The 13,544-nt window shown below is 38.7% G+C and overlaps 1 protein-coding gene across 3 annotated transcripts in view; it reads left to right on the forward strand.

Moving 5' to 3' along the window:
- Positions 1-13,544, forward strand: part of MSH3 (mutS homolog 3) — a 209,971-nt gene that overhangs the window by 19,111 nt on the left and 177,316 nt on the right. For all 3 annotated transcript variants that reach the window (XM_066381757.1, XM_066381758.1, XM_066381759.1), the window contains exons 7-8: positions 713-858; positions 5,999-6,165. In XM_066381757.1, coding sequence (XP_066237854.1) covers positions 713-858; positions 5,999-6,165 — 313 coding nt within the window. The remainder of the gene's footprint in view (positions 1-712; positions 859-5,998; positions 6,166-13,544) is intronic.

The following is a 13,544-nucleotide window of genomic DNA, read 5'->3' on the forward strand; positions in this document are numbered from 1 at the left end:
AATCATTCCAGTTCTATCTCATTCTAAGCTGATCAGGCTTTAAGACTCTGGTCGTTTTATTGTTTCTTCTACTTGAACTTGAGTCTCGTAAGTGGAGCTTACTCCCCAAGGAGTACCCTTCCCTGCTTCTCTTTTGCTACTGCTGTAGTTCTTACCTGCTGATCCCAAATTGGATGTTCCCAGACTGACATTGTCTAAAATCATCATTTGTCCCTGAGAATTTAATTAATGAGCTCAACACCCCAGGGTGTGTTCACACACAGATGTAGGTTTCTGTTTTCTTTTTTGGTTTTCTTGTCTCTTGTCATTAAAAAATTCTCTTGCTATTTCTGAGAGCTGTTAGGCACTTTAAAGGAGGAAAGTATTTTTTCTCTTTTAGTATTCATGCTTTGGCTTATGGACTTACATCAGGGGATTGTTAGGATTCAAGTCTCAGCATCATCCAGGTAAACAAGAGGGTTAATATTCAGGCTTCTACAAGGTCTGAGGGACGCCTAGGTCCTTTGGAAGTGAAGAAGATAATAGTTGTCTGTCCTCATGAGCTTTATATCATAAGGCATTTAACCAACATCAGAGTAAATCAGAAAAATGAATGCTGTATGGAAGATTTTTACACAGATAAAAATGCCTGGAACACAAACCATTAACTTAAAGGAGAAAACAGTTAATATTAATGGGAATGTAGCATATATTTTTCTTTAATAGTCATTACATGTGAATCCTTTAGCCCAGCTGGATGATGCTATAAATATCGATGAGATAATGACTGATACTTCTACCAGCTTTCTTCTGTGTATCTGTGAAGATAAGGAAAATGTTAAGGACAAAAAAAAGGGGAACATTTTCATTGGCATTGTGGTAAGTACTTTGTAGGTGAAGAAGAAGTGATAGATGTTTATGAGATCTTAAAATAGGAGCAGTCACATATGGTTTATTATGAGGATATCTGACAAAGTTTGCTTTCAAGTAATTGTACTTAAAAAAATGTCTTCCTTATAATTGTATCTGTTAAATCAGTAGTTAGAATTTTCTCATATGGCTACTTGGCACTCTGTGCCAAGGAAGGGTCTAGATGCTTTCTGTTCATGTGTTCTAGGAGTTTAGTGTTGAAGACAGACACAGTCTTAAGCATGGATGTGAACAATAGGCAGATAGCTGAATACAACATGAAACTCACACATGCATGGATAGCAAAGGGTCTTACAGATTTCCTCTGGGGGTTTGAATGAAACACAAATGATACGGGATTGTTGTGTTCATGTTTGGAAGAAGGGATAGATATGGGAGGGGAAATGATAGTTGGCCAATACAAAACTACACATTTAATTAATATTATGAATATTTACAGTCTTCCAGATAAATGTAATCTGTGAATCATAGTTTTATTGATCTTGCCTTCAGGCATTTGTGAGTAAATTTGCCTGTTTATGGACCTACCTGGGCTCTGCTAAAAATCTTAGACTTTTTAGAGCCCTTTGGAACTGTTAGACTTTCTTATTCTGTTGTAGGTTAAGCAAAAGTAGAACTCGTTGCCTAAGTAATAACTAATTCTCTTTTTTAACTTTACAGTTAGCTGCAAAATCAACAAAAATTCGTACAAACCGAATGTCTCCAAAGTAACTTTTAATACCTTATTCTGGCTGCATAATTGTGCTGACTTGACATTTGCTTACCCAATAGCGTTTCTCTAGGGCAGTGGTTCTCAAACTTTTTGAAGTCGGAGAGCATTTAAAATCCTACAAATAATTGTAGGTACACTATATACAGATTTCTGAGAAATATGTTATAATAATTAAGTCAGATATTAAAGAAAAAAATATAAAGTCCAAGCGTGCTTTTATGGTAATTAAACAAAATAAATACGACAAAATTAAATTTATTCTGACATTAAAAAATATTTTTATGTTACATATTTTGAGTTATGCTTTTTAGAATTCATAAAAAAGGGGTTAAGCCTGACCTGTGGTGGCGCAGTGGATAAAGCGTCAACCTGGAAACACTGAGGTCGCTGGTTCAAAACCCTGGGCTTGCCTGGTCAAGGCACATATGGGAGTTGATGCTTTCTGCTCCTCCCCCTCCTCCCCCTCCTCTCTCTCTCTCTCTCTCTCTCCCCCCTCTCTATAATGAATAAATAAAATCTTTTAAAAAAAGGGGTTAAAATAAAAAAACGACAAAAATGTTATCTTTTTATATATATAGATACATTCTTAGTAAGATTTAGTAAATTCGACAGATCCTGGCACAAATGTGTTAAGTTTTTTTCATTCTTGTGTTTATGAGAAACATGAGCCTGATGTGTCCTAGCGATTTCTTCAATGTTTGGGCATATATTTGAAAGACAAACTCTTACTTCCTCGTCAATACATTGAAGAATTCCTCTCTTTTTATTCTTGTGTTGAGGGTAGAAAATTCTAATTCACATAAATAGGATGTTGAGAATTATAGTAAAATGTACAAAGCTTTTTTAGATATTGTCACATATTATTCTTTTATAGAAATCAAAAGGCTTCAAGAGACAATTCCTTATGTTTAATCATCAATCCAAAACCCCCACCATACATATCATCTTAACTTTATACCAAACAAAGGATAGAAGAAACTTGCCTCCAGTCTTTCCGGGGAATATGGGGGGTAGTGTAAACAATCCAGCACCACAGTTTACCAGCCTTTTGCAACCTAATCAGGAAAGTGAGGTGGGGGGTTGGGCAGACTGTCAGCTTACAGCCAATTCCTCACACCTCTGTCCCCTAAAAATCTAAACTCCAAAAACCATGTTGGTTTATTGGTCCCCTACAGGCACATATTTCTCTGGAATGCCATAGGGCAGTGGTCCCCAAACTTTTCTGGGCCACGGACTGGTTTAATGTTAGAAAATATTTTCACGGACTGGCCTTTAGGGTGGGACGGATAAAAGTATCACGTGACCGAGACAAGAGTCAAGAGTGAGTCTTAGAAGAATGTAACAGAGGGAATCTGGTCATTTTTTTAAAATAAAACATCGTTCAGACTTAAATATAAATAAAACGGAAATAATGTAAGTTATTTATTTTTTCTCTGTGGACCGGTACCGAATGGCCCAGGAACTGGTACTGGTCCGCGGCCCGGGGGTTGGGGACCACTGCCATAGGGCACACCTGGACATCTTCTAGGGTACACCAGTGTGCCCTGGCACATACTTTGAGAACCACTGCTCTAGGGAGTTAGCATTATTATTAGGTGACTGACTTATTTTTTATCCTTGAAAAACACTTTTTTTCTTAGCCACAGGCAGTTGGATCTACTTACAAACAGTAAGTTTGCTTTTTGGAATTAACATATATAATGTGCCACTTTATCTTTACCTGAAACTCAGTCTAAAGAACACAATTAATAGTGTACAACTTGGTGCTTTTTGAAATACTCCCTGGTCCACTGCCAAAGCAAACTATAGTGTATAAACTAGGATGCAAGAAAAGTGAGAAATGATAATTTGCCTCTCAAGTGTTTTCTTGGTACCTGTTCTTGACTTCATTGACCCCTTTTGGGTTGATGATACCAGAGCTCTGGATTTAGGCTGCACTTCTTTTCTGAATTTCAGGCTCCTTCATACAAATCTCTATTGGACAAGGCACTCAGAATTTGCCCCAATTTCTCAAACTCAGAGCGGCTGCAATGGAACTCTTCTTCCTTTGCTTGCAATACTGTTGTTGTTGGGTTTGTCCCATTGTAATGAGTGTCACACATTCCCCCATCACTACCTAAGAATTATCTTTTGGTTACTGATAGTCTGAAACAAAAGGATTTGCTATTGTAGGACCACCGCAATCAGGAGCTCCACCTTCAATCTGGGCAATGTAATTGTACACATTCCTCAGTGTCACATATCACAGACTAATAGATACTGCATGTGTTATAGACTATTTCTCTGATTTAAAAAAGCAGGCCTGACCTGTGGTGGCGCAGTGGATAAAGCGTCGACCTGGAACGCTGAGGTCACCTGTTCGAAACCCTGCACTTGTCTGGTCAAGGCTCATATGGGAGTTGATGCTTCCTGCTCCTCCCTTCTTTCTCTCTCTCACTCTCTCTCCTCTCTAAAATGAATAAATAAATTAAAATCTTAAAAAAAAAAGCAAAGGGGTACTTATGTGGCTGATAAATTTGTTACTGAACTTTTATAAATGGCTTTTATAAATGTTTGGTTGTAGATTGGGAGATAAACTTGTATCTGTATACTAATGTACTTGAGCCCAGCATCTAAGCATTGGAGGAAGGCCTTTGAGCTAGAATTAGGGAGGTTGCTTTAACCAATAATGAAGGATTTAAAAAAATATTATTTTTGAGAGAGACCAGAAGAGAGAGGGTGAGAGAAGGTAAGAAGCATCAACTCGTAGTTGCTTTCACTTTAGTTGTACATTGAGCTTCTTGTACTATAGTCTTGACTGGCCATGCCAGTGTCCCCTTGCTCAGGCCAACGACCTTTCATTAGTACAATCACCCCCAACTCTAGCTGAAGCCAGTGACCATGTACTGACGAGCCCAACTCAGAGCCAGCAACCTTGGGGTTCCAGGTTGGCTTTATCTACTGAGCCACCACTGGTCAGGCCCAAAATGAAGAATTTTTAAAAACTATAAAATATTCAAAAGAAAAAAAAATGTATAATACAGAATGCATACTGGCAGTGTGACGTGCAATAACCGCTTAGGCCAGACAAGAGCACACAGCCTACAGAAGGCTCCTTCCCCCAGGGGTAGCTGATATTCAGACTTCTGTGATAATAATTTTGCTTTTAGTTCCAATTTTACCACCTTAAACTATATGTAAGTGTAAACATTTTGTGTGTATTTGGGGGGACTTGCTGCCTTTGTTAAAAGTACTATTTGTATATGAGATTTATTTACTTATGTTACTGTAGTTCTTCCATTGTCAGTTGCTATATTTATTTCATTTTATGATCCACAGTTTATTCATTCTTATGTTGATGTACATGTGGGCTCAGCTCCTTCCAGTTTTTGGTTGTACAAAGAACACTGCTTTAAACCTTTTTATATATATATATATATATATATATATGTGTCTGAGCTTCTCAAGAGTAGATACCTAGGGGAGGGATTGCTGAGTTATGAAGATGGGCTCTTTTTAACTTTCCTAGATAATGCCAGGCTGTTTTCTGAAGAGGCTGTGTAGTTGACTTTCCATCAGCCACATATGAGTGTAGGGATTGATATTTTTCCTCCTGTTGGCTAATACAGTCTGTTAATTATTCCCACACATTTCTTCAGTATCTGTAGTGGATAAGTGTGTGGCCTGTGGAGTCAGACTGTGTGAATTTTGCCACTTTATCACCCTGTGATCTTGGGTAAATTACTTAAAAACTTTCTTTGCCTCTTTTAAACTATGATCTTTCCCAGTTTATCTTTGCTATTATTGGCTTGGGGTGATAGGGGATGGCTTTTAGTTATGATGGTTATTCCCTGGATAGACTGTTACTTGGGGTTCATTCAGAGTGTGTTATATTTGATTTTTGTGCAAAAGTTTTACTTCTTATTTATTAATTTTGTGTGATTGAATAGTAATTTACTACTAGTCTATGGCCAGGTTACTAGGAACATATCACTTAGCTACTTTCAGTGATGACCACTGCTGTTTGTACTGTTCTTTAGAGTTTACGAAGTGTTTGTGTTTGTTGTCTGATTTGAATGTTTCAGTAATCCTAGGAGGGAAGTAGGCTGGTTTAGTTCCATTTAGAGAGGAGGAGACTGCAGGTTTGGTCACTTGTCACAGTCACTCTGTCAGGTTTGTTAGATCAAGGGGGAGTTGGACTCGGCATTGCTCTAAAATCCGTCTAACATAGTTTGGATATTGGTGAATCTGGCTTTTTATTAAGAGTCTTGCAAAGCAGACAAATTTTAAGCACTTTAGAAATAGAGTACATACTAGTGAGTGTGTCCTCTTTGCTATTTCTGTGCTTATTTGTGCAAAAATATGTTTTCTGTGACAATATGTTTTATTTGTTCTCAGGGAGTGCAGCCGGCCACAGGTGAGGTTGTGTTTGATGGTTTCCAGGACTCAGCTGCCCGGGCAGAGCTAGAAACACGGCTACTGAGCTTGCAGCCGGTGGAGCTGCTGCTTCCCTCATGCTTGTCGGAGCAAACCGAGGCGCTTGTCCACAGAGCCACCACTGCTAGGTAAGTGGGCACGTCCCTGGCAGGGTAATGCAGGGTCTTGAACTCCGGCTTCAAGTGGTTAAAAAGTTTTACTTACAAAAGTATTTCAACAGTAGTAGTGGAAATTTCAAAAAAGAAAAACAGAATTACCTGAACTATTAGCTTAATGTAGGACTTTAGAAGTTGATTCCGTTGAAAGAGGTATAATGATATTCTTTGGTAATTGATCTTCAGTTTCTGGTGATAACTTAGAGTTCATTTCTTAGAAAGTTTATATAATTTTGAAAATGCTTTATCTGTGCTATAAGTTTCAATTTGTGGCCATGTCCATGTTCACACCTGTTCTTTCTGAGGCAGTGTGGTAGGCACTGTGGCATACAGAGGAAGAAGGTATGGTTGTGGTCTATGGTACAGTTTATCATGCAACAGAAGTAGCCACACCTAACTAGATTCACAAAGCATGATGTATTACGGGACAAACGTGAAGATTCTGTACTGTCACCAGGAGGGGTGTGGTAGGAGAAGAGCCTGGAAGGGCTGGGGCTCCAGGGCAGAGGACTTGTGTGTTAAAGAATTTGAACTTTAGATTGTGAAGGAGAGTCAATAAAGATTTTTAATTAGTAGGTTGACAAATCAGTTAGAAAATCGAACTACTTGAGTAAGTTGAGTTCCATATACAATATTTCTTTGTTCTTTGTGTTAAGAATGTGTCTTTCTCATTTGACTTGAACATCTTTCAAAGTAGCTTTTATAATATATTTTTCTGATTATAATACTAATCCATGTTTATTTAGGAAAAGTTTGGAGTTAGAAAAAAAAAAGTCAAATACTACAGCCTTGAGATAATTACTCTTAAACATTTTGGAGTATTATTTTTATGTATGTATATTGCCTTTTTTTTGTTTGTTTAGGAACTTGAATTTATGTTTTGAATTAGTTTTGTATCTGGTTATTTTTTTACTTAAAGATTTCCATATAATTTTTACTTTACTATGGAAAATTTCAAACATATACAAAATTATACAGAATAGTGTAGTAAACCCGCATTAATCTATCAACCAGCAGCTTTAACATTTCTCAACTCAGCCAATCCTACTTCATTCATACCTCTACTCCCTCCTTCCTTGAGTTATTTATTTGAATCAAGTTCTAGAGAACATCATTTTATCTGCCAAAATTTTAGTGGATAGGTGTTGTTGTGAGTCGGGGGCGCAGAGAGAAAGATCAGCGGATGAAATCATCAAGGACTAACAGGACCACCGCTCGCTCAGGCAAATGGCCACGAGTTCACACTGTGTCCTACTTTTATTCACAAGACTTCAAAAAGCTTGTTTACTGAGAAATTGGCATAACATCAAGCATAACTTTTACTTAAAGATCCATGGAGTACACCTGCATGATAGCTTAATAACAATATAATACCAAAAGGCATTAATTGCGGCCCTGGCCGGTTGGCTCAGCGGTGGAGCGTCGGCCTGGCGTGCGGGGGACCTGGGTTCGTTTCCCGGCCGGGGCACACGGGAGAGGTGCCCATTTGCTTCTCCACCCCCCCTCCTTCCTCTCTGTCTCTCTCTTCCCCTCCCGCAGCCAAGGCTCCATTGGAGCGGGAATGGCCCGGGCGCTGGGGATGGCTCCTTGGCCTCTGCCCAGGCGCTAGAATGGCTCTGGTCGCAGCGGGGCCATGCCCCGGAGGGGCGGAGCGTCGCCCCCTGGTGGGCGGAGCGTCACCCCTGGTGGGCGTGCCAGGTGGATCCCGGTAGGGCGCATGTGGGAGTCTGTCTGGCTGTCTCTCCCCGTTTCCAGCTTAAAAAAAAAAAAGGGAAAAAAAAATAAAAAAAATAAAAAGGCATTAATTGCTATTGCTTCTATGGTTCCCACAACATTCCTCTCTTTATCTCAAAGGAACACCTTGAAAGGAACAGAAATCTTATGAGAATGTTTTACTGAGAAAAGCCTAGCAACTGCCTTCAGTCACATAGACCTGTTTCAGGGACCCGCCTTCAAGTCACAAAACAATTCTCTTGGCAAAACATTCTTTTCTTGGCTGTGTTCCCATCCAAGGCCATGCAATCGGTTATTCCACCACAGATAGGCATGAAAACCAAATGACTACATAACATTGTTAATATTATAAAATATTATAATTTATCCATTCTGCTTTTGTTACGTTGTATTTATTTTTTTCAGTATTACAAATATTGCTATGATGAATATCCATGCATAGAAATATATATATACATTTCTGATTATTTCCTTAAGCTAAATTCCTAAAAGTGGAATTACTAGGTTAGAGGATATAAATATTTATAAAGCCCCTGATTGCTTGCTAGAATTAGTAACATCAAGTTATACTTCTACCACTGTGGTATAGGAGAGTTGGTTGAACTCTTGCTAACATTGGGGGTGATCATTTAAATAATCTCTGCCAATCTAATAGGTGAAATATTCCACATCAAGTTCCCTTATTTTTGTTCTTAATCCTTTTCTGATTGAGTTCAAACTTAACGATTTATAAGTCAGACAGTAGACTTGTAAGGGATATTGCTTTCAAAAAGCTAGAAAAAATAAAATCTCTAAAAAAATTTTAAAGATAGTCTTCTAGAACTTTATTTCCAGTATTTTATGTCTTTAATTTTGTTCATTTTTCTTTATAACTGAATGTACATTTGATTAACTTAAATATACGGTTGACCCTTGAACAATTTGGGGATTAGGGTCATTGACACCCCCACCACACAGTTGAAAATCTGTGTATCACATTTGACTCCCCCCAAAAGTAACAAGTCAGTTAAGGTTTTGTAATTTAGGGATGGACTCCACAGAGTTGTGAAAAACTCTACATGTTTGAGTCCCTTATATGAAATGGTGCAGAGTAATGCATGTAGTCGGCCCTCTGTATCCTTAGGTTCCAACCTTGGATTGAAAATCTTGTTTTCAGTCCTCAGGTGATTGAATCCATGGATGTGAAACCCGTGGATATGGAGGCCAACTGTATTTTTTGAAAAAAACATCTGCATATATACAGTGTGTCTGTAAAGTCATGGTGCACTTTTGACCGGTCACAGGAAAGCAACAAAAGACGACAGAAATGTGAAATCTGCACCAAATAAAAGGAAAACTCTCCCAGTTTCATACCTATTCAGTGCAGTTCAATGTGGGCTCACGCACAGATTTTTAGGGCTCCTTAGGTAGCTATCCTGTATAGCCTCTACAGACTCGTCACTGACTGATGGCCTACCAGAACTGGGTTTCTCCACCAAACTGCCAGTTTCCTTCAGCTGCTTATCCCACCAAGTAATGTTATTCTTATGTGGTGGCACTTCATTATAAATGCGCCGATATTCATGTTGCACTTTGGTCACGGATTCGAATTTAGCGAGCCACAGAACACACTGAACTTTCCTCTGTACTGTCCACATCTTGACCGGCATGCCGAGGGCTGCTCTGCTGTATACACGGTGTTTCGTCATCATCTGCGCATGAGCACATGCTGCCACATCATCCTACAGAAACTGGGAGGGTTTTCCTTTTATTTGGTGCAGATTTCACATTTCTGTCATCTTTTGTTGCTTTCCTGTGACCGGTCAAAAGTGCACCATGACTTTACGGACACACACTGTATATTGGGAACCTGTGCAGTTCACACCTGTGTTGTAATTGAGACTAAAATCTATCAGTTGAATCAACACTTTCATTTCTAATTTCTACTTATTTTTTATAAAGCCATAATGGCAAAATTTAGTAAAATAACAAAGCATTCCACAAAGACATTGCCAAAACTGAATTATTGTCTGGCAGATAGCATTGCCTGGTGATATTTCTAAATGTTTATTCATCAAATGAGTTTAAAACCCATTTGGCACACCAAAGGCAGTTTGGGTGCCATATGTGGGTTTTCCAAATTCCATGACTGCCTTTGTCTTGTTTTAATCAATGTTTCTCTGGTTATTATTGAGAGTATGTAATTTTTCCTGTGTTTAGTGATATGTAATTTTTATTTTATTTGTATATAAGACAAAAGTTCACCCACATTTCTGTGCATTGTCTAAAGCTAATCTCTATTTATAGACAGAACAGAGCAGTGGAGATTCAAAAGTCGCGTGGTCAAACAGATGGCTCCTGTTACATAGGCTTTGGGCTGGAGAATTGGCTCTTACCCTTAGTGACTTTGGCTGAATTACTCAACTCTGTTGTCCTTCAATTTCCTTTTCTTTAAAATAAAGATAATAAGAGTGCTTTACCTCATAGAATTGTGAGGATTAATTATATTAATACAGGTAAAGTGCCAGTATCGAAAGCTCTCAGTGGTGGAAGCTACTCTTCTTCTCAGCCACTATTTCTTTTAATATTGAGTCTCCCCCATTCTCTTCTGGAACTTCTACCAGAAGTATGTCGAGCCTTCTTATTCTTCTCTTTGTCATAGCCTTTATGGTGTCTTCTCTCATCTTAGCTTTTCTCATATTGTTTTGGCCCTTGGGGATTTTCTTTTTTAAATTTTTTAGTCTCTTTAAAAAACATTTTTGGTTATATTTTAATTCACTATTTCTATGTTGTTTTTAGTAGACTTGGCCCAATTAATTCCTCCATGCATTTGCATTCCATTATTTTTATACTTAGGTCTCTTGGCATTCTGAAAATACTTCAATAATCATCTTTTTTATTTTTATCAATTTATCTTTCCTTTAAATTTTAATTTAATTTTAGCTTCAGCTTTTAATTCACTTTTTCTATTTTGATTTATGGTGTGAGGTGTGGTCCTACCTTAATTATCCCCCTAAATGCAAGTGAGTCCATTTTAGCATCTATAAAATTTAGTCATTATCAACCTGAAATTGCAGCCACTCTTTTTTCCCAGGAGTAATTGGCAATAAACATTTATTTAATATCTTAAAAATATACAGGGTACATGTTCATTTTTTGATTTAGTCTTAAAATATTTTTTAAGAAAACCTATCATGTTAAAGCTACCTACTGTTTTTTTTTTTTTGTTTTGTTTTTTAAAGGGTTGGACCAGATAGTCCTTTTTTTTATTTTTTATTTTTCTGAAGCTGGAAACGGGGAGAGACAGTCAGACAGACACCCGCATGCACCTGACCTGGATCCACCCAGCACGCCCACCAGAGACGACGCTCTGCCCCTCCGGGGCATCGCTCTGTTGCGACCAGAGCCACTCTAGCGCCTGGGGCAGAGGCCAAGGAGCCATCCCCAGCGCCCGGGCCATCTTTGCTCCAATGGAGCCTCGGCTGCGGGAGGGGAAGAGAGAGACAGAGAGGAAGGAGAGGGGTAGGGGTGGAGAAGCAGATGGGCGCTTCTCCTGTGTGCCCTGGCCGGGAATCGAACCCGGGACCCCTGCACGCCAGGCTGACGCTCTACCACTGAGCCAACCGGCCAGGGCTTTTTTGTTTTTTTTTTACAGGGACAGAGAGAGTCAGAGAGAGGGATAGACAGGAACAGACAGACAGGAACAGAGAGAGAGATGAGAAGCATCAATCATCAGTTTTTTGCTGTGACACCTTAGTTGTTCATTGATCACTCTCTCATATGTGCCCTGACCATAGGCTTTCAGCAGACTGAGTAACCCCTTGCTCGAGCCAGCGACCTTGGGTCCAAGCTGATGAGCTTCTGCTCCAAAAGATGAGCCTGCGCTCAAGTTGACGACCTCGAGGTCTCAAACCTGGGTCCTCCGCATCCCAGTCTGACACTCTATCTACTGTGCCACCGCCTGGTCAGGCGCTACCTACTGTTTTGAGTAGATGTACATAGTGAGTAACAGGAAACACCCTCAAATTAATTTTTTTTTTTTTTTTTACAGAGAGAGAGAGTCAGAGAGAGGGATAGATAGGGACAGACAGACAGGAACGGAGAGAGATGAGAAGCATCAATCATCAGTTTTTCATTGTGACACCTTAGTTGTTCATTGATTGCTTTCTCATATGTGCCTTGACCGCGGGGCTACAGCAGACTGAGTGACCTCTTGCTCAAGCCAGCAACCTTGGGTCCAAGCTGGTGAGCTTTGCTCAAACCAGATGAGCCTGTGCTCAAGCTGGTGACCTCGGGGTCTCGAACATGGGTCCTTCACATCCCGGTCCGATGCTCTATCCACTGCGCCACCGCCTGGTCAGGCTCAAATTAATTTCTAGCACTACATTTTTACTATAAAACAAAATGATTTCCAAACCATGAATGATTATTTTTGAGTACTTTCAACACAATGACACATCAGCATGACCAATCCTTTTTTCATTGGATCTGTTAATAGAATATTGTGACTAGTTGTTTTTTTTGAGTAACTGGGGGTTAACCTGAAACCTATTATTTTTCAAAATTTATGGTTGAAAATCTTATAAGTTCAATTTCCTGTCTTAGTGAAGTACAGTTTAGCAAGTTACATTAGTGAACGAAATTTATATGTATATTTGAAGATTGAAGATATTACTAGGTCTTAGAGTCATTTTTCCAACTCTCATTGGCATCAGCCCAGACTAATGATGTGGTTCTAAAAGGCTTACAGAATTGTATTTAACCCATAGTGAATTCACAATACACTAGAAATGCTGTAGCAAAAGAAAAAGAAAGAAAGAAACTAGAACATGGTTCTCTTTTTATACATCTCTTTCCACAAAGATGAAATTCAGAAAAACTTTGGTAAATTAAGGGTCTTAGTTAAAGAAAGTTGCATTAATCATTTGGATACATGTTTGAAGATTACTAGAATATGATTTAAACTACATTAAATAAAATTTTATTTCAAATGATGCTGCAAACTTCTTAAACATTCCAGTAAGCCTTTTTTCTTACCAAAAGACCTTTAAGATTGTTCACTAATTATCATTTTTGTTTTATTGAGCCTAAAATGCAATGATTTTCATATTTCCAAATATGCCTTTAATAAAGTGCTTACAAGATTTGCACAGGAGAAAACTAGTTATTTGGGCAGTGATGTTAACTTTTTTTAAGTTTCCTGATTTTATTATCTGCCCCCATATTGTTCAGAATCAGTCCAATTCTTGCTCTAATTTAAGAGAAGCTGTCATTTGTTAAAGTGATTCTTTTTTGTTTGTTTTTTATTGTTTTAATTTATGTATTTACATGGATTCAAGTGTCCCACTGAATATAATTCCCTCACCCCCCACCCCTGTGTCCCTTTCTATATTCCCTTTGCTCCCCTCCCCATAACTCCCTCCCCCTTCCCTCTAGGATTTACTGTCATATTATCTATATTTCTGTGTTATGTATATATAGTTTCACTAATCCCTTCATCTTCTCTGATCCCATCCCTTCAACCTCCTTCCCTCTGACAGCTGTCCCTCTGTTCCCTGTGACCCTGCCTCTGCCTCTATTCCATTCCTCAGTTCACTGTGTTCATTAGATTCCACATATAAGTGAGATCATACGATATT

Source organism: Saccopteryx leptura, chromosome 4, assembly GCF_036850995.1.
Source record: "Saccopteryx leptura isolate mSacLep1 chromosome 4, mSacLep1_pri_phased_curated, whole genome shotgun sequence".
NCBI lineage: Eukaryota > Metazoa > Chordata > Mammalia > Chiroptera > Emballonuridae > Saccopteryx > Saccopteryx leptura.